This window comes from Mirounga angustirostris, unplaced genomic scaffold (assembly GCF_029215605.1).
Source record: "Mirounga angustirostris isolate CCGP_5_RB_7025 unplaced genomic scaffold, mMirAng1.0.hap1 SCAF_11, whole genome shotgun sequence".
Classification (NCBI taxonomy): Eukaryota; Metazoa; Chordata; class Mammalia; order Carnivora; family Phocidae; genus Mirounga; species Mirounga angustirostris.
The window spans coordinates 26,138,403-26,164,689 of NW_026991719.1; the positions used below are offsets into that span (position 1 = coordinate 26,138,403).

At 40.6% G+C, this 26,287-nt stretch overlaps 1 protein-coding gene across 4 annotated transcripts in view; it reads left to right on the forward strand.

Moving 5' to 3' along the window:
- GK (glycerol kinase) overlaps positions 1–2,152 on the forward strand; it is a 77,350-nt gene extending 75,198 nt beyond the window's left edge. For all 4 annotated transcript variants that reach the window (XM_045876057.3, XM_045876070.3, XM_045876062.3 and 1 more), the window contains one exon: positions 90–2,152. In XM_045876057.3, the coding sequence (XP_045732013.1) occupies positions 90–100 (11 nt within the window). In that variant the 3' untranslated portion in view covers positions 101–2,152. The remainder of the gene's footprint in view (positions 1–89) is intronic.
- The last annotated feature ends 24,135 nt before the right edge of the window (positions 2,153–26,287 follow it).

Sequence of the window (26,287 nt, forward strand, 5' to 3'; positions counted from 1 at the left end):
CTCAAATGATTAAATAGTCTTCGTTGCCTTAACTCCTAAATTGTGTGTATGTTGTTGCTCATATATGTGGTTTTTGTCCCCCGTTTTAGGTATCCCATAAATGATACCAACTCATGGATTCCAAAGATGCAAGCTCTTTGCCTAATGAAAGAATCCAGCGATTGTCTCTTAATGTGATGACACTATTCGTAGACTCTGATTTTATTTATAAGCCACTTGCTGCATGACCCTCCAAGTAGACCTGTGGCTTGAAATAAAGAAAATGCAGCAGAAAGAATGCTATAGAAACATTTGGTGTGTTTTTTAACATCAAGAGTTAAGATTGGACCAGCCACCTTGGGGGCTGACCCCTCCTTTGCCATCGCGTCCTGCCCCATTCCCTCTGAGATCTAGGAAGAATTCAGGTCCTTCATTGGAATCTTTCATCAAACACACTCAAACGCTGATGGTCTAGGATTTGATTCTCTGAACTGCACACACTTGACTAAGGGGTGATTACTAACCAGCTAAAAATGAGTGGCTTTTTGTTTCTCTTTAACAGACCTTAAAAGTCCCCTTTTCTGCATATTAAGGAGACCACAACATCTTCCCTGAATGTTTAAATGGACACCTCGACTAAATCCTTAAAATGGAAATTTAGTACTCTCAAACTTAGATATTTTCCAGAAATGTATTTGCCAAAACTGAAATCCGTCGGACATTTTACATGGTCTCACTAATTCACTGAATTGCTGTCTGGGTCTTCTAGGGAAGGACGCTTTTTCCTTTCTTTTTCATCTCTCCTTTTTATATTTTTCACTTTGTATGTATAACATACATGGCTATATATATATTTTATATACTGAGGGCAACCCATTTATAAATTAAGTATTTTACATGATCTCACTAATTACACTGAATTTCTGTCTGGATCTTACAGGGAAGAACCCTTTTTCTTTTCACCTCTCCTTTTTATATTTCTTACTTTGTATGTATAACATACATGCCTATATATTTTATATACAGAGGGTAGCCCGTTTATAAATTCAGAGCACATTGTATTCAGTAGGTTATAATGGGGCTGGTCTTAACTGGACCACTATGTGTATAAATATTTTGGGGAAAACACTGTATACATTTTTGGGCAACGGTTATGCATATTTACAAGGAGAAACTTTTTCTTAAAGAGCCAGCATTTAAAGCTTAAGTATATGTTCCATGTCAATAAAAGAAAATGTACTTTATTGTGACTTCAACTATATTTCTTATACCTTATCTTTTTATTTAATTGTTTTAGTTGAATATATGTCTTTAAAAAAAAGGAAAAAGACAAAACTGTGGAATACTATGGTAAATATTGTTTTCAAACAAGCACTAGTCCATATAAAGTTGCCTTCCTTTGACGTAATTTAGACATATTAGGGATCCTTTTGAGGGAATAGCAAAAAAGGTTAAACACTTAAGTAGAAGAAAACCTTAGGAATAAAGCCAAGAATCTCTTTCTATCCAAATATGTTATTAATTGCTGGTAAGCAAGTATAATTTCTATTTGGGATCACAGACAATTCTCTCCACTTACTGTCCTAGTACAACTGAAGAAAGGTTTGTAATTAGAAATGGCTTCCAGTGAAACCAAGAATTTCTCAAAATGGTTAGTATTACATGTTATAAAAACCTACCTAATCTAGCATCTTAATGTCAATTTTTTTAAATCTTAAAATTAATTTCTGTTCACTACAAGTAAGAAAATACTGCCTCCTAATATTTTCTTCAACCAGGGCTGACCATGGAAAATATTTATATATTATTATAAAAGGTGTTGTTTTGTTTGGAATTAATGGTAGCTTGCAAATTGCATTTGCAATTCTGATTGTGCTGTTTCTAAATTATTCAGTCTACTTGGGTTTTATTGATGCAGCTGCCGCTTGCGTGACAAAAATATTACAGAAAGGTACTGTGAAATTATTACTTTGTGTTGAGGGTACTTTTAAACATAATTATGTTTCTACAAAAGTAGGTTGAGTTAATTGTAAATAATTGTTAAATCACTGTTCAAAATAATTTTAAGACTCCATTAATTTTCTATAAATTGCGATATTTATAAATGTTTGAAACTGTGCACATTGGTATTTAATGATAAATTGACTTAAAATAAATTGACCCCTCATTCTTACTTGCATTTCTCATTTATAGACTAGAACTTAAGATCAAAGTTAAATCCAGAAGGGTGTAACTCAGCTGTTAGCACTTGATCAGGCACACTCTGAAGAATTAACCAAGAGCCTAAGAAGTAGTTTCTGAAATGATGAGCACCTTAATCATTCTATTGGATAAGACTACACTGTTCCATCTCAGCATCCAGAAAATACCCGCTGAGGTCAGAAATCATGATCAATTAGGGTCTCTCATGGCTAGCCATGCCTTCCTACTGGTTTCTCTCTGTTCTTTCTATCTGGGTTGCCTGGTGGAGTCAAGTGTGCCATTGTTCTCTCAATTTCATGCCAGTACCTCAATCTTTTGTTCTTTAGTTAATCAGTAAAAGAAGTAAATGCATTTAGGGGTGCCTGGCTGGCTCAGTTGGTTAAGAAGTAAATGCATCTTTGCTTCTGTAACAATATCTTAGAACTTTTAGTGTTTCTTTTGAAGCGCCCAAACTTAAGTCTTTCGTTTCTGAGTGTTTTGTATCATGTTGGGAATGAAGAATGATGGCTATTTATGAGAAACCAGCAAAAGAAGATGTCATAGCACAGAAACTAACAGCATTGATGGTAGGTAGTGTTTAGCTCATAGTGTCTACCTAATAGTAAATAGAAGTGCAGAAATTATTTTTTACAGCTTTAATGAGGTATAAAATTGATAACACAGAAAACTGCACATATTTAATGTAAACACTTAGAGGAGCTGGGACATATACAAACACCCATTATACCATCACCACAATCATGGTAATAAACATAGCCATCCCCTCCACACGTTTCCTTGTGTCCCTTAGCTTTGTGTGTGTGTGTGTGTGTGTGTGGTAAGAATGCTTAACATGAGATCTACCCTCTTAACAAATTTTTAAGTGCACAGTACCATGTTGTTAACCATAGGCAGTACATTAGACAGCAGATCTCTTGAACTTATTTTTCTTGTATAACTAAACCCATTGAACAGCAACTCCCCATTTCCTCAACCCCTGGTAACCACCAATCTACTCTCTGTTACTATGAGTTTGACATTTTTGTTTCTTTTTTAGATTCCACATATAAGTGAGATCATGTAGTATTTGTCTTTCTGTGTCTGGCTTATTTCACTTAGCATAATGTCTTCCAGGTCCAGTGATGTTGTTGCAAATGGTAGGGTTTCTTCCTTTTTTGAGACCTATTTCATTGTATGTATGTACCACATTTTTTTAATCCATTCATCTGTCGATGGACTTTTGGTTTGTTTCCATATCTTGGATGTTGTGAATAGTGCTGCCGTGAACATGGGAGTGTAGATACTTCTTTGAGATCCTGATTTCCATTCTTCTGTATAAATACCCAGAAGTGGGATTATTGAGTCATGTAGTAATTCTGTTTTTAATTTTTTAAGGAATCTCCATACTGTTTTCTGTAGTGACTGCACCATTTTACATTTCTACCAACAGTGTACAGGGGTTCCCAAAATTATTTCTTGACTAATTTTAATAGCTTATTTTGACTAAAAATATTTAAATAATGAAGTCTACTTGATCCTTTATTTTGCAACCTAATAACTTTTTTTTTCCTGACAACTTTCATAAGGTCACATAATAGTTAGAAAACTGGGTGACTTTCAGGGTGCCTGGTTGGCTCAGTTGGCAGAGCATGCAGCTCTTGATCTCGGGGTTATGAGTTTGAGCCCCACGTTGGGCAGAGAGCTTACTTAAAAAAAAAAAAAATTGTAAGACGAACCGTGAGAGACAATGGACTCTGAAAAACAAACTGAGGGTTCTAGAGCGGAGGGGTGTGGGAGGATGGGTTAGCCTGGTGGTGGGTATTGAGGAGGGCACATTCTGCATGGAGCACTGGGTGTTATGCACAAACAATGAATCATGGAACACTACATCTAAAACTAATGATGTAATGTATGGGGATTAACATAAGAATAAAAAAAATTGTAAAAAAACACCTTTTTTTAAAGATTGTATTTTTTTTAAGTAATCTGTACACCCGATGTGAGGCTCAAACTCACAACCCTGAGATCAAGAGTCACATGATTCACTGACTGAGCCATCCAGGCACCCTGAAAATGGACCTTTAAATCAACTTCATTGCTACTTGGCCTGTACTTTATATAGGTACATATCTTTTTTTTTTTTTTTAATTTTACTTATTTATTTGACAGAGACATAGCGAGAGAGGGAACACAAGCAGAGAGAGGGAACACAAGGGAACCAAGGAGAGGGAGAAGCAGGCTTCCCGCTGAGCAGGGAGCCCGATGCAGGGCTCGACCCTTGGACCCTGGGATCATGACCTGAGCCGAAGGCAGACGCTTAACGACTGAGCCACCCAGGCGCCCCTGTAGGTATGTATCTTAATTCTGGTTTTATGATAAAATATTAGATGTGCCAAACACCATAGAGAAAAAACTCAAAAGTATTTCCTGAAGTTTTCCTTTCATCACATTTAGTGAAAATGACCCATTACATTACATGTGGGGACTATAAAGATAAATACTCTGAGAAGCAGAAGGTAGGTTCAAAACAAGTTGCTCAAGGGGTGCCTGGCTGGCTCAGTTGGTGGAGTGTGCATCTCTTAATGTTAGGGCTGTGAGTTCGAGCCCCACGTTGGGTATAAAAATTACTTTAAAATGTTTAAAAATAAATAAATAAACTGGTACAACCACATAACAGAAGATGTGTGGCTTTAGAAAAGAATACTGTAGAAACATGGAAGCCTATCTAGGAAAAATGAAAGAGCAAGGTGCAGAGGAGTGCCTAAGTGTGCTCTCTTTCTATTTAAAATAAAAAAGAAAACTAGGATGTTTGCCTATGCTGCGAGGACACCTAAGGAGCTGTTAATAGTGTTTACTTAGTGGGACAGAAAGCAGTGATAATTGGGCATATGGGAGACAAGGGTGAGAAAAACCTTTTCACTGTTTATATATATTTAAACTACATTAATTGTTAGCGTATGTAATCTTGAACCGTGTTAATGTATTAGCTGTTTATAAATCTAATTTTAGGGGTGCCTGATCTCAGCTCAGGTCTTAATCTTGGGGTGGTGAGTTTAGGCCCCGCATTGGGCTCCATGCTGGGTGTGGAGCCTAACTAAAAAAATCTAATTTAAAATTTTTGAATTTAAATTCAAAGGTCATTGTACATGAATGTTCATGGCAGCATTATTCATAATAGCCAAAAAGAGGAAACGATCAAATGTCTATGTTGATGAATGGACAAACCAAAAGTGGTATATCCATACAGTAGAATATTATTTAGCTATAAAAATGAATAAAGCACTGATACATCCATGTTGTAACATGACTGAACCTTGGAAACTATACAAAGTGGAAAAAGATAGACACAAAAGCCACATATCGTATGATTCCATTTATCGGAAATGCCCAGAATAGGCAAATTCATAGAGGAAAAGATGTTTGCTTGAGTCTAGGCTGGGAGGGAGGGGAAATGAGAAGTAACTGCTAATGGATATGAGGTTTTTGGGGGGTGGTGATTAAAATGTTCTGGAATTAGTGGTAATGGTTGTACAACTTTGTGAACATACTAAAAACCACTGAATTATACACTTTAAAGGGGTGCATTTATGGCATATGTATTGTATCTCAATAAAATATATAACTTTAAGAACTCAGATGTCATAAGTTAGTTACCCACAGGCCAAATTCAGCCCACAGGCTTGTTTAAAATAACAATATTATTTTTAATTTGCATTAATGTAAAGTCAGCCTATGACCAGTCCCTGATGGCATGTGAGTTTGTAATCTCTGAAATGAGCCCTTGGAAGGAAGGCTCCTTGAAAAAATGGAGATTAATAAGTTTAACTCCTTTTTATTCCACTTTCATTAACTTTTTTTAAGCATCTAATACTGGATATAAGGGAAATGCTTTAGTCACTAATACATAAAAGACTATGATGGAACGAAAGATCTGGCCTTCCATTGACCTTCCCAGAGGTTTCCATGGTCTGTCCAATAGAATATACTCTATACTAATATTAAAGGATGCATCTAACCTGTTTCCCCTAAAGCAGTCTTCCAAAAGTGTTACCCAAAATATATTACCATAATTATCAGTAACTTGATTTTTCTCTAAGTGGAACCCTTTGTGTCATTTCTTAAGGTTCTAAATAGTTCTTTAAAAAAAAAAAAAGGTTTATTCGAGAAAGAGAAAGAGTGCAGAGGGGAGGGGAAGCGGGGAGGGAGAGTCTTAAGCAGACTCTGCACTGAGCTCAGAGCCCAACCTCATGGCCCTGAGATCATGACCTGAGAGGAAACTAAGAGTCGGATACTCAACCGATTGTGCCACCCATGAGCCCCAGCTTCTACACAGTTTAATTTCATATGTTCATTATCCTCTTTCTCTGCAAATTTTAAAGCTTCAGCCCTTTACTAATGTACCACCATATTTTTCTTAAAGGAAGAAACAATAGGTCTGTTTGTAATCTACCTCTTCAATTAATTGTAAATCAAATTCAAAGGACAGTGAATATTTGCCACTTCACAGTCTACATCACTGGTTTCCCAGCTCAGGGAGCTCTTTTTTTAAACTAAACTCTACGCCCAACGTGGGGCTCAAACTCATGACCCTTGAGATCAAGAGTCACGTCCTCTACTGATTCCGCCAGCCAGGTACCTCCCAGGGAGCTCTTTTTAAAATGACCATTACTTGGGGCGCCTGGCTGACTCAGTTGGTAGAGCATGCGACTCTTGATCTCAGGGTCCCAAGTTCAAGCTCTAAGTTGAGCCTAGTACTTGCGTTTAAAAACAAAACAAAAACAGGTGCCTGGGTGGCTCAGTTGTTTAAGCGTCTGCCTTCGGCTCAGGTCGTGATCCCAAGTTCCTGGGATTGAGCCCTGCATCAGGCTGTCAGGCTCCCTGCTCAGTGGAGAGCCTGCTTCTCCCTCTCCCTCTGCCACTCCCCCTGCTTGTGCACTCTCATGCGTTCTCTCGCTCTCTCTCTCAAATAAATAAAATCTTAAAAAACAAAAAAACCCGGGCGCCTGGGTGGCTCAGTTGGTTAAGTGACTGCCTTCGGCTCAGGTCATGATCCTGGAGTCCCGGGATCGAGTCCCACGTCGGGCTCCCTGCTCAGCAGGGAGTCTGCTTCTCTCTCTGACCCTCCCCGCTCTCATGCTCTCTATCTCATTCTCTCTCTCAAATAAATAAATAAAATCTTTAAAACAAAACAAAACAAAAAAACCCCGAGCATTCCTGTGCTTTTTTTTTTTTTTTCAGATCAAATAGTTATTTTTGGAAATAGGTAAGAATAATACTGCTCTGGGGCACCTGGGTGGCTCAGTCGGTTAAGCGACTGCCTTCGGCTCAGGTCATGATCCCAGGGTCCTGGGATCGAATCCCACATCGGGCTCCCTGCTCTGCGGGGAGCCTGCTTCTCCCTCTCCTACTCCCCCTGCTTGTGTTCCCTCTCTCGCTGTCTCTCTGTCAAATAAATAAATAAAATCTTAAAAAAAAAAAAAAGAATACTGCTCTTAGAAAAATTGGAAAATAGCTTAGAAAGAAGAGTAGAAACTAATACATAATCCTGAACTGATGTCTGTGGTTATTTTTATTTTTTTCCCAAACTTTAAGGGAGTGTTTTCATAGATCTTGAATGTTCATAAACTTGATGTAAAAACGTTAACACACAAAACAACACGAGGTGTCATGTGTATGGACACATACAGGTGAACTAGAAGTATAACATTTGCATAAGGATGATAAATACCAAGTTTAGGATGGTGGTCACCTCTGGAAGGGAGACAGTGCAATCAGAGAACCTGAAAAGTTGTGTTTCTTCAAAAAATTAAAAGAGCTAAAGCCAATATAGCAAAGTCTTAAGATCTGACACTTCTGAATGGTGATACACATGTATTTACTGTCTTCTCTGTGCTTGAAATATTTCATAATAGAAAGATAAGGGATATCGCTCTCCTAATTGTGCATGCTTAAGCCCATCCCTCACCGTCCGTTAGTACAATTTTGTTTATCCTGGAAGACTTCCCACTTAAAAGGGCTGAAGTCTTACTGATCTTCTGGCACAACTATTCCAAGCCCTTTTCTTCCCTCGGAGAGAGGCACAAATATATGCCAGGCCTGGACAGGGCCGTGAGTATAGTACACGGGGCTTTGTATGCTCTGAAGCCTGTGGCAGCTTATTACTGCTTCCTAATTAACTTCAGTGACTCTGGCTAATTGAACTGCACTCCCTGGTAACTGCATGGGCGTCCCAGAAAGAAGGTTGCCTTTCAAAACCAAGGGAAGAAAATCCTGTCTTCATAGGCAACCCCAGGTTCTTTGGTTGAGCCAAGCAGTTGTTCAGTTCAAGGCAAAGATTTGTTTACCACAACTGGAATAAGAACTGGTGAGGCTACAAGTGTTTCACCTGATCTTAGTAGACAGGATTTCAAATATAACGAGTTTTTACTGAGTTATATTTTAGACACCATAATGCCAACATTAAGTGATTCTAACACGGATAGAGGCTGAACCATTTCTGCTGAAATGTTTCAAACATCCAATCACAATTTACGAAGCCATATGTACCATACAAGATTCCTTTATCTCTTCCAAGTCCATCACTTGTAGGCACGTCTTTCATCATGTTGCTAAAAACCATGTAGAACAGGATCCAGTAACCTGGCTATCTCTTGCAAAGCTGGTTTCTTTTTAGAAATAAATTTAACCACTAGGTGGCGCTGCTATCCACAGTCAGGCTTTTCTGTCTTCACCGGCATCTTTCCCATCTGTTGTAATGTACTGCCCAAGTTGCTGGGGTACTCGTTGCTCGTAATCCTAGTTAAATAAAAGCATTGTGGTGACCTCGGGAGATGTCCATGATGCCTTCATGCAAGGATCATAAAAACCAAAGGCTTAAACGAAGCCATAAATCCATTTACACTTGCCTGCAGTTTTGATTTTCCTTAGTTTTTTCAGGTCATCATAAAATTAGATTTATAATTCCCTTCACAATCTATACTTTAACATTTATCAATTATTTAAAAACTGGAATAGCTCTGGTAATTACACATTATATGCTTTCCTAAATTTATTCGAAAAAGATCTTAGGTTACAGCCTGTTTTCTTTAAAGGTATTTTTTTTTTTAGATTTATGTATTTATTTTAGAGAGAGCCCAAGCTTGAGTAGGGGGGTAGGGGCAGAGGGAGAGGGAGAGAGAATCTCAAGCAGACTCCCCGCTGAGTGTGGAGCCAACACGGGGCTCGATCTCAGGACCCTAAGATCATGACCTGAACAGAAATCAAAGAGTAGGTCGCCTAACTGACTGAGCCACCCCGGTGCCCCTGAAAGCTATTTTTAAACACATTGGTTCATAATTGACTTTTGGGATGACATGGTAGAAGCAACCAATTCCCAAACAAAATTGTGCCCCCTTTCCCAGTACCAACCAAATTACTTTTTTTTTTCTATTGTTTTACACCTGTTTGGTTCTAGAAAAGTATAAAGAAATAATCTCACAACAATCCACAAACATGATCAAATCAAGACAAAATTTTGTTGATTGTGCCATATGTTGATATGATTATTGTCTCAATACCAAACAAATCTTTTTTAACTCTTATGGTTGTCATTAGCTTTTTACATATTGAGCTTTACAAACTTATGAAGAAAATTATCTTACTACAATCCGTCAGCATTTAGATCATATGTCCTAAGCACCATAAGCACTTTAGCATCCAAATAAAACAAGTAATTTAGAAAATTGTGAAAAATCTAATTTATAGAATATTTTGTAGCAAAAAAAAAAAACTTTCCCAAGTTGTATGAGACAAAGAAAAAATCACAATAGATTCATATCAATGTTAATCAGCTACAAATAGGATTAAATTTCTTTAATCACAAAACATTGAGCCAACAATCTTATTTTTTTTAAGATTTTATTCATTTGGGAGAGAGAGAGAGGGCATGAGCAGGGGAGAGAGGCAGAGGAAGAAACAGACTCCCTGCTGAGTTGGGAGCCTGATGTGGGGCTCAATCCCAGGACTCTGGGATCACGACCTGAGCTGAAAGCAGACACTTAACCATCTGAGCCACCCAGGCGCCCCGAGCCAACAATTTTAGCATCCTAATTCCTTGACATCTTTTGGTAAAGTGTATTTTGTTGTTGTTGTTTTAAATTTTATTTATTTAAGTAATCTCTGCACCCAGTGTGAGGCTTGAACTCAGGACCCTGAGATCAAGAGTCTCATGTTCCACTGACTGAGCCAGCCAGGTGTCCCGAGTAAAGTATATTTTAAATTGAAATATTTTTATATAAAATAAGGCATTTTTAGTTTTTTTTAGTAGGATGCACACACAACATGGGGCTTGAACTCAAAACCCTGAGATTAAAAGTCTAATGCTAAAAAAAAAGTCACATGCTCTACTGACTGAATCAGCTAAGTGCCCCTAAAATAAGACATTTTTAAAAGAAATTTCTGTGAATATACTACTCTAAGAAGAATCATAAACAACTTTGGAATCACATAATCCAAATTAATTTTTAGCTTCGAGAAGTAATGGTATTTTGCTTTGCGTTGTCCTATTAGAAACTTAGTTGGGGGTGTATAGATGCTAAAAATGCATAAGCAGGAAAACATAACAAAAGACTGACGCCAGCACTCTTTTTTGGAGCTCTGCTATAGAAAGACATTAAAAAGGTTTTAATCCAAACCAGGTGAGTAGAATGTTAACTTGAAATAAAGTGAATGGCCTTAGAGCTATGTTATTCCTACTCTGCACTCAGGTTTCTAGGTTAAGGAATAATGAGTTTTGTTTCTAAAATTGTTTTTAGTGGAGCTCACTTTAGTACCCTTGGGGAAAGGTGTAGAGAAAGGCAGGTGTGGTTTTTCCTACCAGGCTTGAGTCATCTATTGACTTTAGAATAAGCAGGTGAACTTGGCCATTCTAACCACATAGGCTTAAAGATGTTTCTGACATCAAAGGGAAGAAAGAATTCAAATCCAATTATGCCATTAAATATTTGATTACTAATGTAAAATATACTTAGATTATTACCAAAATGTACATGAATATCTTCTCAAAATCATGAATAACAATTCAGTTAGTGATGTTTTCAGTGTGAATATTTCAGTTAGGGTAGTTGCAGGTTTTGATAGTGAGCTGGGTATATCAGTTATCCATGGCTGCATGGGAGACTACCGAAGAGGAAATCCAAAAAGCTATACTCTCTTTTTTAGGGAAGCATATAAAGGTAGTAAAACTTAAAAATGCAAGGGAATGATTACCATAGAGGTCAGATTAGTGGTTACTTCTGGGAGGTGTGGAGAGGGTATGGTTGAGCAATGTCTTTAGTTCATTCAGGCTGCTATAACAAAAATATCATAGACTGGTGACTTCAACAACAAACATCATTTCTCACACATCATTTCTCACAGTTCTGGAGGCCGGGAAGTCCAAGATCAAGGCACTCACTGGCAGAATCGGTGTCTGGAGAGGGCCTGCTTCCTGGTTCCTAGATACTTCTCACTGTGTCTTCAAGGGGCAGAAGGGGCAAGGAAGCTCCTGGATCTCTTTTATGAGGGCACTAATCCCATTCATGAAGGCTCTACCCTCAGGACCTAATCACCTCCCCAAAGCCCCTCGTCCAAACACCGTCACACTGGGGGGCAGGCTTCAACCTATAAATTTGGGAGGGACACAAGCATTCAGTGTATGGCAGATGGTATGATACGGGAAGCTTACAGGATGATGGCCATTCTAGCTCATGATGGGTACATGGGTGTTCACTTTATAATAATATGTAGCTACTTCGACTACATATTATGTTTTATATACTCTTCTGCATATAAATCATATCTCACAATAAAACGGGCTAAACATATAAAATATCTAACAGAGACCGTGGATGGAAATATCTTAAATGAGGAAGAAAAGTACAAGAGCAAAATCACAAGCCTAGCCAACACTCTCACTCTCTTCCCTGCTATGTTTCGTCCACCATCTGACACATTATGGATTCTATGAAATGACTTTGTCGTCTAGTTCCCTTACCTGCATCTGGAATATATTTTTCATGAACACAGGATTTTTTTTATTTGTTTACTTTTTAATCCTCCGTGCCTGGAAGTGTATAGCACATAATGGGTGCTGAATATGTATGTGTTGAATCAGTGAATGAATGAATAGCATTCTAAGAATTAACCTTTTGCTGCAAGAGAGACTGTTCTGGTGGTTTGTGAATGGCCATTTTAGAATGCCACTTTATGAATGATGGGCCTCCTAGTGGCTTAGATAATGATTTTTCATCATGTATCTGGTGATCAGTCACTGGAGTGTTGAGCTTCCCACGGAGTTTGGTGAGAAGGACGGCCCGTTGGCCATTTTATATCCTAGGAGTTGCCTTTGCTGTCACTTTTCTGCTTATGCATTTTCCTTAAAGGTTGAGGTAAAGTGAGAAAGGTTAACAGAAATTACCACAACTTAGAGCAATTCTGGGACATAGCTCCAGCATATTACAGTTATCCTCTTATAAACTCCGTGATACTGATTTTCTCCTGCTGTGACCATGTGAGAATACTATCGAGGTTCCTAGGAAAGGTCTACACTACACTGTTTTTTAATAATTTTTTAAGATTTTATTTATTTGGGGGGGGGGGACATGAGCAGGGGTGGGGGCAGAGGGAGAAGCAGACTCCCCACTGAGCAGGGAGCCCGATTCGGGACTCAATCCCAGGACCCCGGGATCATGACCCGAGCCGAAGGCAGACGCTCAACAACTGAGCCACCCAGGTGCCCCCTATTGTTAGACTTTTTAAAAAGGTTTAGTAAAGAATTACAGCTAGAGAACAAATTGAAAGCAAATCAAAATTTGCAGGAATCTTGAAGAAAAAGAAAATACATTCTGAAAATATCAGAGGAAATCAATGGGGGAAAGAACATAGCGGCTAGGGTCTTGGGCTCTCTGCCTGGGTTTGACGAACAGTAATGAGTCGTGTGGCCTTCGTCTCGTTGTCTAACTTGTTTGCATCATTCCCTCATCTAGAAAATAAAGATAACAATCCCCACTTCCTAGAGTTATGAGGATTAAGTTAAATAATACATACACATTGCTTAGAACAAGGGTGTCACAGAACGACTGCACAATAAATGTTAACTGGTATGATCATTTATTTTATTTTTATTTTATTTTTTTAAAGATTTTATTTATTTATTTGACAGAGACAGAGACAGCGAGAGCAGGAACACAAGCAGGGGGAGTGGGAGAGGGAGAAGCAGGCTTCCCGCTGAGCCGGGAGCCCGATGTGGGATTCGATCCCAGGACCCTAGGATCATGACCTGAGCTGAAGGCAGTCGCTTAACCAACTGAGCCACCAGGCGCCCCTATGATCATTTATTTTTAAAGGGAAAATAGTAATGATAAGATGTTACAAAAGCAGGAAGGTCTACAAGAGAAGAGGGTCCCTTCATGCCCTGTGCCCATCTCAAAATGTCAAATGTCCGCAGAGGTCAGGCAAGAAATATAAAGAGGGAAGAAGGAAAGCAAGCTGGGAAAGACAGAGCTCTGTAGAAAGACTACGGACGTTGCCTGAATGGGGGTTGCTGCCATAGGGGAATCGACAGCCCCTGTTGCAATATCTTCATCAGCATAATCCGACTCACATGAAAGAGACACCGGGGACCTAAGAATAGACTACTTTAAATTCAGACGCTCTTGGAAGGTGGGTTACCAAAGCCTGAAAAATATTGCATGTCCTTAAAAAAAAGAGGAGCCAGAATTTGAATCTAGATCTGTCTTCCTTTAAGGCAAAATGCCTAAGAGGTTTAATATAAAATATTGACCTTCTGGTTTATAAAATGTTGCTCACATGGGATGATGATGACAGGCAGGCAACAAGAATGATGATGATGATGATGATGATGATGATGATGATGATTGAGTTGTTACTATATATCCGGCTTAATAAGTGCTTTACATCTTTTAGCATACATTATCACATTTAAGTCTCAAAAATACTCTTTTAAGTTAGTATATACTACTTCCATTCTACTAGATAATTTATTGAGCTATCAGAGTGTGTTTCCTCCCTGCTGTATGCTTTTTCCTTTTAATGATTGGAGGGCTTTAGCCTCGGGAGGAGGAGAAAGATCTAAGTGCTTCTAAGGCCAGTGAGGAAAGAAAGGAAACCTAGGGGGCCAAGCCCCAAATCTCCACAAGAGGGGAGACTCAGGCTCTTCTCCCTACCAAGACTTGGGGAGAAAATTTCAGAAGCCTTGTGAGCAGGTGTGCAGGTGAGCAGGTGTGGCAAGGAGCAGGTAGTGAGGTGGTGCTCAGGGAGGCTGATCTTAGGACTAGAATCTTCCTCGGGAAGAGACAAGCTTCCCAAATCCCTAGAGGCAGCCAGAGATGTTGAATGCTTTGCCCAAGGTCAAAGAGCAAATGTGTAACAGAACTGAGATTCAAGGGACGCCTGGGTGGCTCAGTTTGTTGGGTGTCTGCCTCCGGCTCGTGTCGTGATTCCAGGATCCTGGGATCAAGTCCTGCATCCAGCTCCTTGCTCAGCGGGGAGCCTGTTTCTCCCTCTGCCCCTCCCCCCCGCTCGTGCGCTTTCTCTCTGACAAATAAATAAATAAACTGTAAAAGAAATGCATTCACTTCTTTAAAAAAAAAGAACTGAGATTCAAGCCCAAATGTGTCAGGCTGCAAAGCCAAAGCTCTTCACCACTCTACCAGACTTCTTAACATCGTTGACTTTCTTCCAGTCATGAGGAACTGCTGTCCTGCCATATGCATTTCTGGACCCCCAAACTGGTTAATGTATACATTCAAGAAATGGTACCAAGAAATGGTAGTGGGACAGAGACAGTCATGTGTAATTCAGCTGTCTGCCCTGAACTCCTACTGGGTTAGCTTTGATTCCACATTCTAATCTATGACACAGGCTTGTTTCCACTTTCACTCTATAAAGTCGCCATGATGACTATTTTCAAGTGTATTTACTTGCAAGCGTTTATTTTCTACTTCAGTAACCTCTGCCATTAATATTTATTATTAATCCATAAAGCACACATAATTAGACCTAAGTAGGTGACCCTAAGTTAGCAAATTCCTAGCCCATCAACTGCAGATTTATTGGTTCCAGGAGTAATTCATTTTTTTTATCACTGATTCTCTGGGGGGATTTCAGAGCCTCTTTTCATGGCCATTGCTTCTCAGATAACTGGCAAAATAGCCTGAGCAGCCTTTGAAAGTGCTGAATATTTGATAAATGTCTAGAACTTTCATTTCAAGTTAAGGACAGAAGGTGATCATTCCTCTGTGAATAATAATACCAGAAAAGGAAAGAATGTCTTGATATACTTGGGATAAAAAGGGCACAGTGAGTGATCCACTTGATAACTTAGTTTGGTGTACAAATTTCTTACCCACCTGTTCTGGCAAGTGATGAGTGTGGAAATAATAAACAAGCTAAAATATCTCTATGAATTTCATAAATATAAGAATGGATCAAAAAAAAGCATCTCAAATAAGCAACAATCATTCAGGGGAAAAAATGAAAATAAAAAGCCAAAGAAATAATTTACTGTGTCTTAAGACTTTAAAAACCACATTTTAAACACAGAAGGGAAGAGAGGGAAGGAGAGACAGAGATTGAGAAAGAAAGTGGGAGATAGAGAAGCAAATGAAAACACAAGCAGGGGCACCTGAGAGGATCAGTCAGTTGAGCATCTCTTTTTTTTTTTTAAGATTTTATTTATTTATTTCAGAGAGAGAGACAGAGAGAGCAAGCATGGGGAGAGGCAGAGGGAGAGGGAGAAGCAGACTCCCCCCTGAGCCGGGAGCCCGACGGGCTCAATCTCAGGACCTCAAGACCATAACTCAAGCCAGAGGCAGGCACTTAACTGACTGAGCCACCCAGGTGCCCCTTGATGATTTTAAATAAAAGTTACTGAAGAGACAGCCTATGCAAGAAGGACACTCAGACCCTCCTCTGTCCCAGGAAAGCAGGAAATAAGTCTCCCATGTGAAAGGTGCCACCCCTGTACCGGGAGGTAAAGAGACATCCTTATTGCCAGACATGGGGAATTTAGAGCCCAAAGGCTGTATAAACAACCCTGGTTACTTTGTACTAATTTACTACCGCAGTCCAAATTCTGTTTGGAATTCCTGGCTAATTGACACTCCCAAAGTTAAGCTTTCTTTGTTCTGTCAATTTCTCACAGATTGTGTCTTTCTCTACAAAGTATAAAAACTGCCTGCCTTGGTCATTTATTTAGGTCTCAATTTCATTCTTGGGCCTCCGTGCACACTTAATAAAACTTGGGGTTTTTTTCCCCTGTTAATGCATGTCGTGTGCATTTAATTCTTACTACAGCTGGAAGACCTTGAGGGTAGAGAAAGAATTTCTCATTCCCTTCCAAACCGCGTGTAGCTGTCTGTTTCAGGCCTTGCCGCCAGCTTGGTTCCAGCTCCCTCTATCCACGCCCCTGAGTGATCCTCTTGGACCAGGACTCTGGGCTTGATATGTCACTTCTTTCACCCATGAGACAAGAGTAAATGGGGAGCAAGTAAAAGCTCCCAAACTGATAGCACCTTGGGATATCTTCTCTTGTTTTGGCTTGGGCCCTGAGACTAGCATGTCAACAAGGCGGGTTCGCCTATAGGAGAGGAGAGCACGTGGGACTGTTAGCAAGTCCCCTCAGCTGAGGGCTCTTAGTTAGCTGACCAGCGACAGCCCAGACCCCAGCAGGAGAGGAGCCACCCATCTGAGCATAGCCCAGACTGCCAAACTTCAGAATTGTGAGTCCATACACGATTGTTGTTTTAAGCCATTATGTTGGGGGTGGGGGGGGGGGTTTATGACCCAGCAGAAGCTAACAGATACACCACGTCAGCCCCCTCCCGGATTGCCTTGGCAAGTCTTATGTGAAAGAAAGTGTCTTGTTTCCCTCTCTCACAAGTCAGTAGTGTGATATTGTGATTTATAATAAGACAAATATGTTTGGTTCCTGGCACAGAGCTCCTAAAACCCTTGCTGTGAGGAGAGTGGTCAAGGTCTTTTGTTATGTTAATGAGGCAATTTGGGGGAAAACACTTGAAGATGGGGTTGCCAGTGGAACCAATCATGTTCTTAGAGGGTTGGAGCTCCAGCCCCACCCCCAGACCTCGGGGAGGGGGGCGGACTGGAGGTCGAGCTCCATCACCAATGGCCAATGATTTAATCAATCCCACCTGGGTCCTGAAGCCTCCACAAAAACCCAAAAGCCAGGCACGGGGAGAGCTTCTGAGGTGGCGAACAGTTGGAGGTGCGGGGCGAGAGGCACGCTCCAAGAGCCTGCGGGCCCTGTGCCCCTTCCACATAGTTGGCCCTGCCTGTCTCTTCCATATGGCTGTTCCTGAGTTACATCCTCTTCTGATTCGCCAGTGACCTGGTAAGTAAATTGTTTCTGTGGGTTTTGTGAGCCGCTCTAGCAAATGAATTGAACCTGAGGAGGGGACTCTCAAAACTTCTGATCTATAGCTGGTCCGTGAGAAGCTCTATGGCGACTTGGATTTGTGATTGGCATCGGGGGGGGGGGGTTGGGGTCGGGGGATGACAGTCTTGTGGGATTGAGCCCTTTACCTGGGGTATGTCCTGCTCTCTCCAGGTAGATGGTGTCAGAATTGAGTTGAATTGTAGGATGCCCAGCTGGTGTCATAGAACTGCTTGGTGGTGTGTTGGGGGGGGTAACCCACACATGGGAACTGGGTGCAGTATCACAAGTAGAATCCTTATTACAGGTATTATTGAACCGTTTGGGGAGCTGTGCGTCAGCTTTGATGCCTTCCTCTCCCTCAGCCTGCATATATCCATCATCAAAGTCTCTTGTTTTTACTTCCTAGAAATCTGAAATCCCTCCCCTGTTCTGTGTTTACAGAGGTTGTACCTTAGTCTAGGCTCTCTCTCAGAGGAAATGGGGATATGTCCTCCTCCTCTCCCTGCTTCGCCCCTGGCCCCATTCAGATCTGTCCAATGTAAGAGAATGAGCATTTTCAGGCAAATGTGACCATGCCCACCCCCCCCCCCCCCGCCCTTCCACTTCCCCTTCTTCAGTCGCTCTCATTTACCTTAATGGAAAAGCCCCTGTTTTTCCCTTTCCCGGCCTGGGCCGCTCCATCCCCCACTTCTGGCCTCACCTCCACAGCCCTCTCTCTGCCCGAGCTCTTCCTTCAGGTTGCTGTCGCTTTGACCACGAATTGTGCTGTTTGACCCCCGCGGACTTTTTTTCCAACCTTCTCCTTTTCCGGCATCGCCTGCTGAGGGAAGGCTTTCCCACTGTCTTAGGGCAGGTTCTACCCTCCTTGTCTGTACTGACCTCCTGTCCCATTTGGTGGGTGAGTATGCCCATGGTCGTGTGGTGCCTAAGATGAATGTCTGTATTCCCAACTGCACTATAAACGCCAGGAAGTAAAGTGCTGAGCTTTGTTCACCCTTGGCACCCCAAGGACTTAGCACAGTGCCTGACACATAACTGACACCCCGAATGTATTTGTTGATTGGATGACTCCGATAGGCAGAATTATGATTGCACTTGGCATATGAAATCACCAGATAGTCCCTGAATGAGGAACTCCTGAACGCATAAGCCTGGGACAGGAAGGGCATAGCAAATGGGAAAACCCTATCTGACCCGAATTGCGTTTTTTGCGCATCATAAGCTAAGTGTTTTTGGAATGAATGAGTAATCTAATTAGAGGATTTTGAAGAGGTAAATAAGACTATGGACAAAAAATCAACAATGTTTCCTTTATACTTGTAATAATCAATTATGTGGCTTCCTTTCTGTAGCTATGGCACTAATTTGTAAACAGAATTTACATAAGTACTTCCGTGGATGTACATCTATAAACAGTGGTGAAGTTCTATGGATAATACCTTGTGATCACAATTACTGAACATCTCTGTACAGTCTGTAAAAAGATTTCTCTTGGTTTGTATAACCCTAAACTCTTACCAGTAGCAAAATGAGCCTAAATTCAAGTCCACTTTTCTTAAACATAAGTAGCAATCAGAACAGAAGATATATATTATTTTGTCCTCTGATCCTTATTAACCTTCTTGAAAGCCTCTTCATCTCAAATGTATACAAGTATAAAAAAAAAAAAGTGGTGTCCTAGAAAATCCACAGGTTCTGAAGTGCCTCACAGATGAAACCGACCTCCCGCAGTACATAGCTGCAGGAATGGTCCCCAAGTTGCTCACGCCTTTCCGTATGCACACCGGTGGACCCCGTGTGCACAGACTGAGTGCTTGGCCATGTGACTTGCCTCGCCTACAGAATGAAGAGCATAAAATGATGGCTATTTAAGCCTGTGTTAGGGGGTTGTTTTTGTTTTTACACAGCTAAAGCTAGTGGCCCCAGTCTTGCTACTCTAACCGTTTTCTAAACATGAGCCTGATCTGTCAGTCCACTACTTGCAGGCCTTCAAGATTTAGAAGTGGCCTTGGGGCACCTGGCTGGCTCAGTTGGAAGAGCAGGCAGCTCTTGATCTCAGGGTCATGAGTTCGAGCCCCCTGTTGGGTGTAGAGATAACTTAAATAAAACTTAAAAAAAAAAAAAAATTCAGTAATGGCCTTGAGGAAGGAGTCCTCAACTCTGAGGAGTCAGGTGCTGGATGAGAAGGCTTCTCAGAAGAAAAGTAAAGATTCATTGAGGAGGTGCACCTGGGTGGCTCAGTTGGTTAAGTGTCTCTTGATTTTTTTTTTTTTTTTTTTTTGCTCAGGTCATGATCCCAGGGTCCTGGGATCGAGCCTTGCATCAGGCTTCCTGCTCAGCAGGGAGTCTGCTTCTCCCTCTCCCTCTCCCTCTGCCCCTCCCCCACCATGTCCCCTCTCTTCTCTCTCTCTCAAATAAAATCTTTAAAAAACGATTGATTCAGGAGTGTGTGTCTGGGTGTCTGTTTCTGTCTTTCAGTGGATCAGAAAAAGGCCCAGTGTCTGTGGAATTACATACACTTCTGTAGAGTCTGATTTAGGAGCCACTTCTCAGTGTATTTTGAAATTTCACCGACTCTAAAATTAGGAATCCTGGATAGGGGATCTTTGGCCACACATGACACTGAGAGCTTTAAGTCTTAGGGAAGGAGAGATGTCAGCAGTCCTTGTTGAATTTCTTTCTAATGCACACACAGCATCTTAATGCGGTACTCCGGCTAGGATGCAATGCTCTTCACATTGTTAAAACAGTGATAAATAGGTCCAGATGCTTTACTTTAAAAAGACATTTTAGTTAATGTTCCTTGAGGAGAAGCAGTAGTAACCAGTGTTGCCATTTGTCTGGTCATCCTGGGCTCCAGATGGCCTCATCAGTGCTTGAGGAAATAGGAATGTTTTGTTGAGCTGGAAGATTAAATACGAGCTGAGCCACTTCTACCGCTTTGGGCGGGTTTTAAATGGAAGCCACAGGCATTTCTGGTGAAACGCACACCAAGTGTAACCGAGTAATGAAAACTGCTCTCTCTTGCAACAGGATGAGTGAGCTGTGAGTGTCTGTTTGACAAACAACAATTGGCTAGAACTGTCCCTCTTTGCTTCCTAGAAGAATCGCACTTGGGAGTATTACTGACTTTACAGAAGAAATAGTTTCAGGACTATGTATCTCTAGGTCTCTAGGATGATTAAATACCTTCACTAAAGATTTTGGAAACGGGATCACGCTGATAAAATGCTAGTAGGCGATTGCTTGGAAGTCACTGTTGGTTCTTCAACTGGAAATACACTTCCTCCAAAGGATGTCCTCGGATTAGTTATGTGATGGTTGCATCAAGGAGATAAGATTGTAAGCGTTATTCCACGTTACCGCTTAATAAAAACGAGCTTCCATTGGCACTCGACCACACCAGTGATAGCTAGGAACCCAGTTTAGATGCTGGAAACAATGTGAACTAACTGCGGGAGATGGCAAACCTGGCCAAAATCGTAGCCTTCGTTCCCAGCCTGTAGCTGATTTATCCGCCCCTTGAATGTGGGTTGGCTATGTGACTTGCTTTGGCCAATGGGACACTAAAAATGCGATGCAACCACACTTTGGGGAAGTGTTTGTACAGTTTGGGTTTGCCCTCTCGTGCACCTCATGGTGAATGCCTGTGAAGAACTCCAACTGTCCTGCAGAGGACAAGGAGCCACGTGGCCCTGTCAGTAACACAGCACCCCGGCCAACAGCCACCAACCTGCCAGACATAAGGGGCTCATCGTCTACATCATCCAGCTGACCGCAGGAGTGGTCCATGCGTGAAAGCAAGTGACGTCAACACAAGAAGCCTCACCCAGAGTCTGCCGGCTCACCCATGGTCCCGTGAGCTCATAAATGCTGGTTTTAAGCTGCTGACTTTATAACTGCTACATAGCTTCAGCCAGAAAAGATTCATTGGAAGACTTGTGTGTTTTGAGGCTGAAGGAAGTTGAGGAAAGGACAAGATAAACTTGAGCCTCAAGAACAACCCATCCCGTACCCAAGGACTTGAACATCAGCACAAAATAAAACTGACCGCCATCTGGGATGAAGAGAACTTTCAAAGGCGCATGTAGCTGGTAAGCAATATTAATTTTTTAAAAAGCTGTCCAGTGTTTACCCAAATAGAACTCCAGATCCACCTTTAAAAACATTCTCTGCCTGCGGCGCCTGGGTGGCTCAGTCCCTTAAACATTTGCCTTCAGCTCAGGTCGAGATCTCCGCATCCTGGGATCCAGCCCCGAGTCGAGCCCCTCATTAGGTTCCCTGCTCAGCAGGGAGTCTGCTTCTCCTCCTCCCTCTCCCTCTCCCCACCTCGCTCATGCTTTCTCTTTGTCAAATAAAATCTTCAAAAACATTCCCTGCTTGACTACAGCAAAAGAAACACTTTGCTTTAATGCAGGAACTGCCTGAGAAGAGCAAGCAAGCATTTGCAACTTTAACCACTCTGGGGTCCTGATGTTGGCCTGGGTTTTCATCAAAGGCAAATACATGGTAGGTGCAGAAGCTGTTGGCCCATCAGAATGTTTCCTCTGGATCTTTATTACTAAGTATCCGTCACTACATGTGCCATGTAGGCTGCTAAAAACAAAACAAAACAAAAACACGGTCTCAATGGAAAAATAAAACTTATGTTAGTAATAAATGTGAATGTTTTGAAGAGTGAAGGCTCCTGTATTTTTTAAAGTATATTTTTGAGATATAATTGATACAACAGTGTATGTTTAAGGTATACAACGTATTGATTTCATACATTTATATATTGCAATATGAATAACACGATAGTATTAGCTAACTTCTTGATCATGTCACATAACTCTTTTTGGTGGTGGGAACAATGAAGAGCTAGTCTAGTAACTTAGAGTTATAACATGACATGGATGAGTGTAATCGCTACCAGTTGCCTTGTGCCCTTAAATACCGTCTCCCTGAATTCCACTCCCCCACCCGCACCCCCGATAAACACCGTTCTACTCTGATTTTACAAGTTAGGCTTGGGGCACTTGGGTGGCTCAGTCGTTAAGCGTCTGCCCAGGTCATGATCCCGGGGTCCTGGGATCAAGCCCCGCATCGGGCTCCCTGCTCCGCGGGAAGCCTGCTTCTCCCTCTCCCACTCCCCCTGCTTGTGTTCCCTCTCTCGCTGTGTCTCTCTCTGTCAAATAAATAAAAGAAAAATCTTTAAAAAAAAAAAAAAAAAGTTAGGGTTTTTTAGATTTATTATTCAAGTGATACCGTACATCATTTGTTTTTGATCTGACTTACTCTGTATGATGTCCTCAAGGTCTGTCCTTGTTGTCCTAAGTGGTAGGATTTCTTTGTCATGGCTGAATAATCTATTGTGTATATATACATCGCATCCTCTTTATGCGTTCATCCCATTATAGAAAGGTAAGGTGTTGTCAAATTTTGATTATCTTGAATAGTGCTGCAATGAACATGTGAGTGCAGGTAATTCTTAGATACTGTTTTTGTGTATTTTTAAGAAAAAGTGTTTTTACTTCCATTTTGAATGCTTTTTGGGGGGGGTAAGCTCTATGCCCAATATAGGGCTTGAACTCTTGACCCCGAGATCAAGAGTTACATGCTCTACTGACTAAGCCAGCTGGGCATCCCTCCAATGTTCTTCCTTCAGTACTGAATATATTTGACCTACAGAAATGTGTAAATGTAAGGTGTATAACATGGCAATTTGATAAATTTACATATTGAAATTGGACTCTAATTGTAGCAATAATTAACTGTCACATTATATACTTTTTCATTTTAGTGGTCAGAACAGTTAAGTTCTAGTCTCTTAGCAAGATGTTTTCATTTTGCTTGGATTTTTACCCAGGAGTGGGATTGCTGGATCACGGGTTAGTTGTATTTTTAATTTTTTGAAGAACTACCATATGGTTTTCTGCAGTGGTTGCACCAATTTATGTTTCCAGCAATTGTGTGCAAGGCTTCCCTTTTCTGCAAATGTTTGCCAACATCTATTTCTCATCGATGATCACCTTTCCAGCAGGTATGAAGTGATGATAGCTCATTGTGGTTTTGATTTGCATTTCCCTGATGAGTGATACTCATCTTTTCATGTATCTGTTGGCAACCTGTACATCTTTGGGAAAAATGTCTATTTAGGTCCTCTACCCATTTTTTTTTATTACGTATTTTAATTATTTTTTAAGTAGGCTCCACACCCAGGGGAGTGTGAACTCAAGACCCTGAGGTCAAGACCTGAGCTGATAACAAGAGTCAGACCCTTAACTGACTGAGCCACCCAGGTGCCCCTCCGTTTTTGAAATTGAATTTTTTTGGGGTGTTGAGTTCTATGAGTTCTTGATATATTTTGGATATGAAATTCTAATCTGATCAATGGTTTGCAATATTTTCTCTCAGTAGGTCGCCTTGTTTTGTTACTCAAATATAATTAACGTAAAGTGTTGTTAGTTTTAGGTGTACAATATAAGAATTCAGGAATTCCATACATTTGCTCATCAGGATAAATGTACTCTTAATCCCCTTTATTTATCTCACTCATCCCTCTATCTGTCTCCCCTCTGGCAACCACCAGTTTGTTTTCTGTATTTAAGAATCTCTTGGGGCACCTGGGTGGCTCAGTCGGTTAAGCGTCTGCCTTTGACTCGGGTCATGATCTCAGGATCCTGGGATCAAGCCCCACATCAGGCTTCCTGCTTAGTGGGGAGCCTGCTTCTCCCTCTCCCTTTGCTGCTCTCCCTGCTTGTCCTCTCTCGTTCTCTCTCGCTCTCTTAAATAGATAAATCTTTAAAAAAAATAATCTCTTAATGGGTTTGTCTTTCTCTTTGTTTCTTCAATTTCACAATGAGTGAAATCACATGGTATTTGTCTTTCTCTGACTTATTTCAGTCAGCCTAATAATCTCTAGCTCAGTAGCCAAGATATGAAAGCCACCCAAGTGTCTATCAGTAGATGAATGGATAAAGATGTATTGTGTATGTGTACATAAATGTATACACATACAAATATTATGTACAATGAAATATTAGCCATAAAAAATTAAATCTTGCCATTTACCACAACGTGGATAGACCTCGAGGGTCTAATGCTAAGTGTAGGCTGCCTTTTCATTTTTTTGTTTCTTTTGCTGAGCTGAAATTGTTTTTATTTGATACAGTCTCACTTGGTGGTAGTGGTGCTTGTTGCTTTTGGTGTCTTACCTGAAAAAAATCATTGCCAAAACCAATGTCAAGAAGCTTTTTCCCTTTGTTTTCTTCTAGGGGTTGTATGGTATTAGTTTTAAGTTCTTAATCCATTTTGAGTTAATTTTTGTGACTGGGGCAAGATAGGGTCCAACTTAAATTTTCGACATGTGGTTACCTGGTTTTCCTAATACCATTTGTTGAAGAAACTGTTAAGTGTTCTTGGGTCCCTTGTGAAGTATTAGTTGACTGATAAATAGTACCCAGAAATAAACCCCCTCGTTTACCATGTATCTGTTTTTTTGTTGTTGTTTTGTTTTGTTTTTTACTGCTGGCACCATACTGTTAAAATGGCCATAACTTTATAATATAGTTAGAAATCAGGACATGTGCGGGGCGCCTGGGTGGCTCAGTCGTTAAGCGTCTGCCTTCGGCTCAGGTCATGATCCCAGGGTCCTGGGATCGAGCCCCGCATCGGGCTCCCTGCTCAGCGGGAAGCCTGCTTCTCTCTCTCTCCCACTCCCCCTGCTTGTGTTCCCTCTCTCGCTGTGTCTATCTCTGTCAAATGAATAAATAAAATCTTTAAAAAAAAAAAATCAGGACATGTGAAGTTTACAGTTTGGTTCTTGGGCATGATTGCTTTGACTACTTGGGGTCTTTTGTGGCTCTCAACAAATTTTAGTGAAGTTAACTCTATTTTTTGAAAAATGCCATTGGCATTTTAATAGGGATTATACTGCAGTTATAGGTGGTTTGGGGTAGTATGGACATTGTGACCATATTTTTCCAATCCATGAACTTCTGGTATCTTGGCATTTGCTTATCTAAAATTTCTTTGATCAAAGTCTTACAGTTCTCATGGCACAAATTTTTAACTTCCTTTAGTTAGGTGTATTCCTAAGTATTGTTTTTGGTGCTTTTGTAAATGGGTTAGTTTTATTTTCTGATGTTTCACCCTTAGTTTATGGAAACATAACTGATTTTTTTAACTTTTATATATAAATAATATATATCATGTAATATTATATAGATATGTTGTGCAGCTCTGCTGAAATTGATTCGTTCCAACCATTTTTTTGTTGCATCTTAAAGGTTTTCTGGTCTCTCCTCTGCAAATAATGACCATTTTACTTACTTTGCTATTTGCATGATTTTTATTTCTTTTATAATTGAAGTATAGTTAACGTAGAATTAGTTTCAGCTGTATGTCATAGTGATGGAACATTTCTGTACATTATGAACTACTCATCGTGGTAAGGACAGTTATCTGTTACCATGCAGTTAGAACAGCATTATTGACTGTATTCTCTAGGCTGTATTTTTTCATCCCTGTGACTGACTTTAGAAGTTTGTACCTCTTAATCTCCTTCACCTATTTGACCTATCCCCCCACTCACCCTCCACCCCTCGGAAAACCACTAGTTTGTTCTCTGTGTTGGGATCTGTGTGTGTGTGTGTGTGTGTGTTTTAGATCTGACAAAGAAGTAAAATCATACAGTATTTGTCTTTCTCT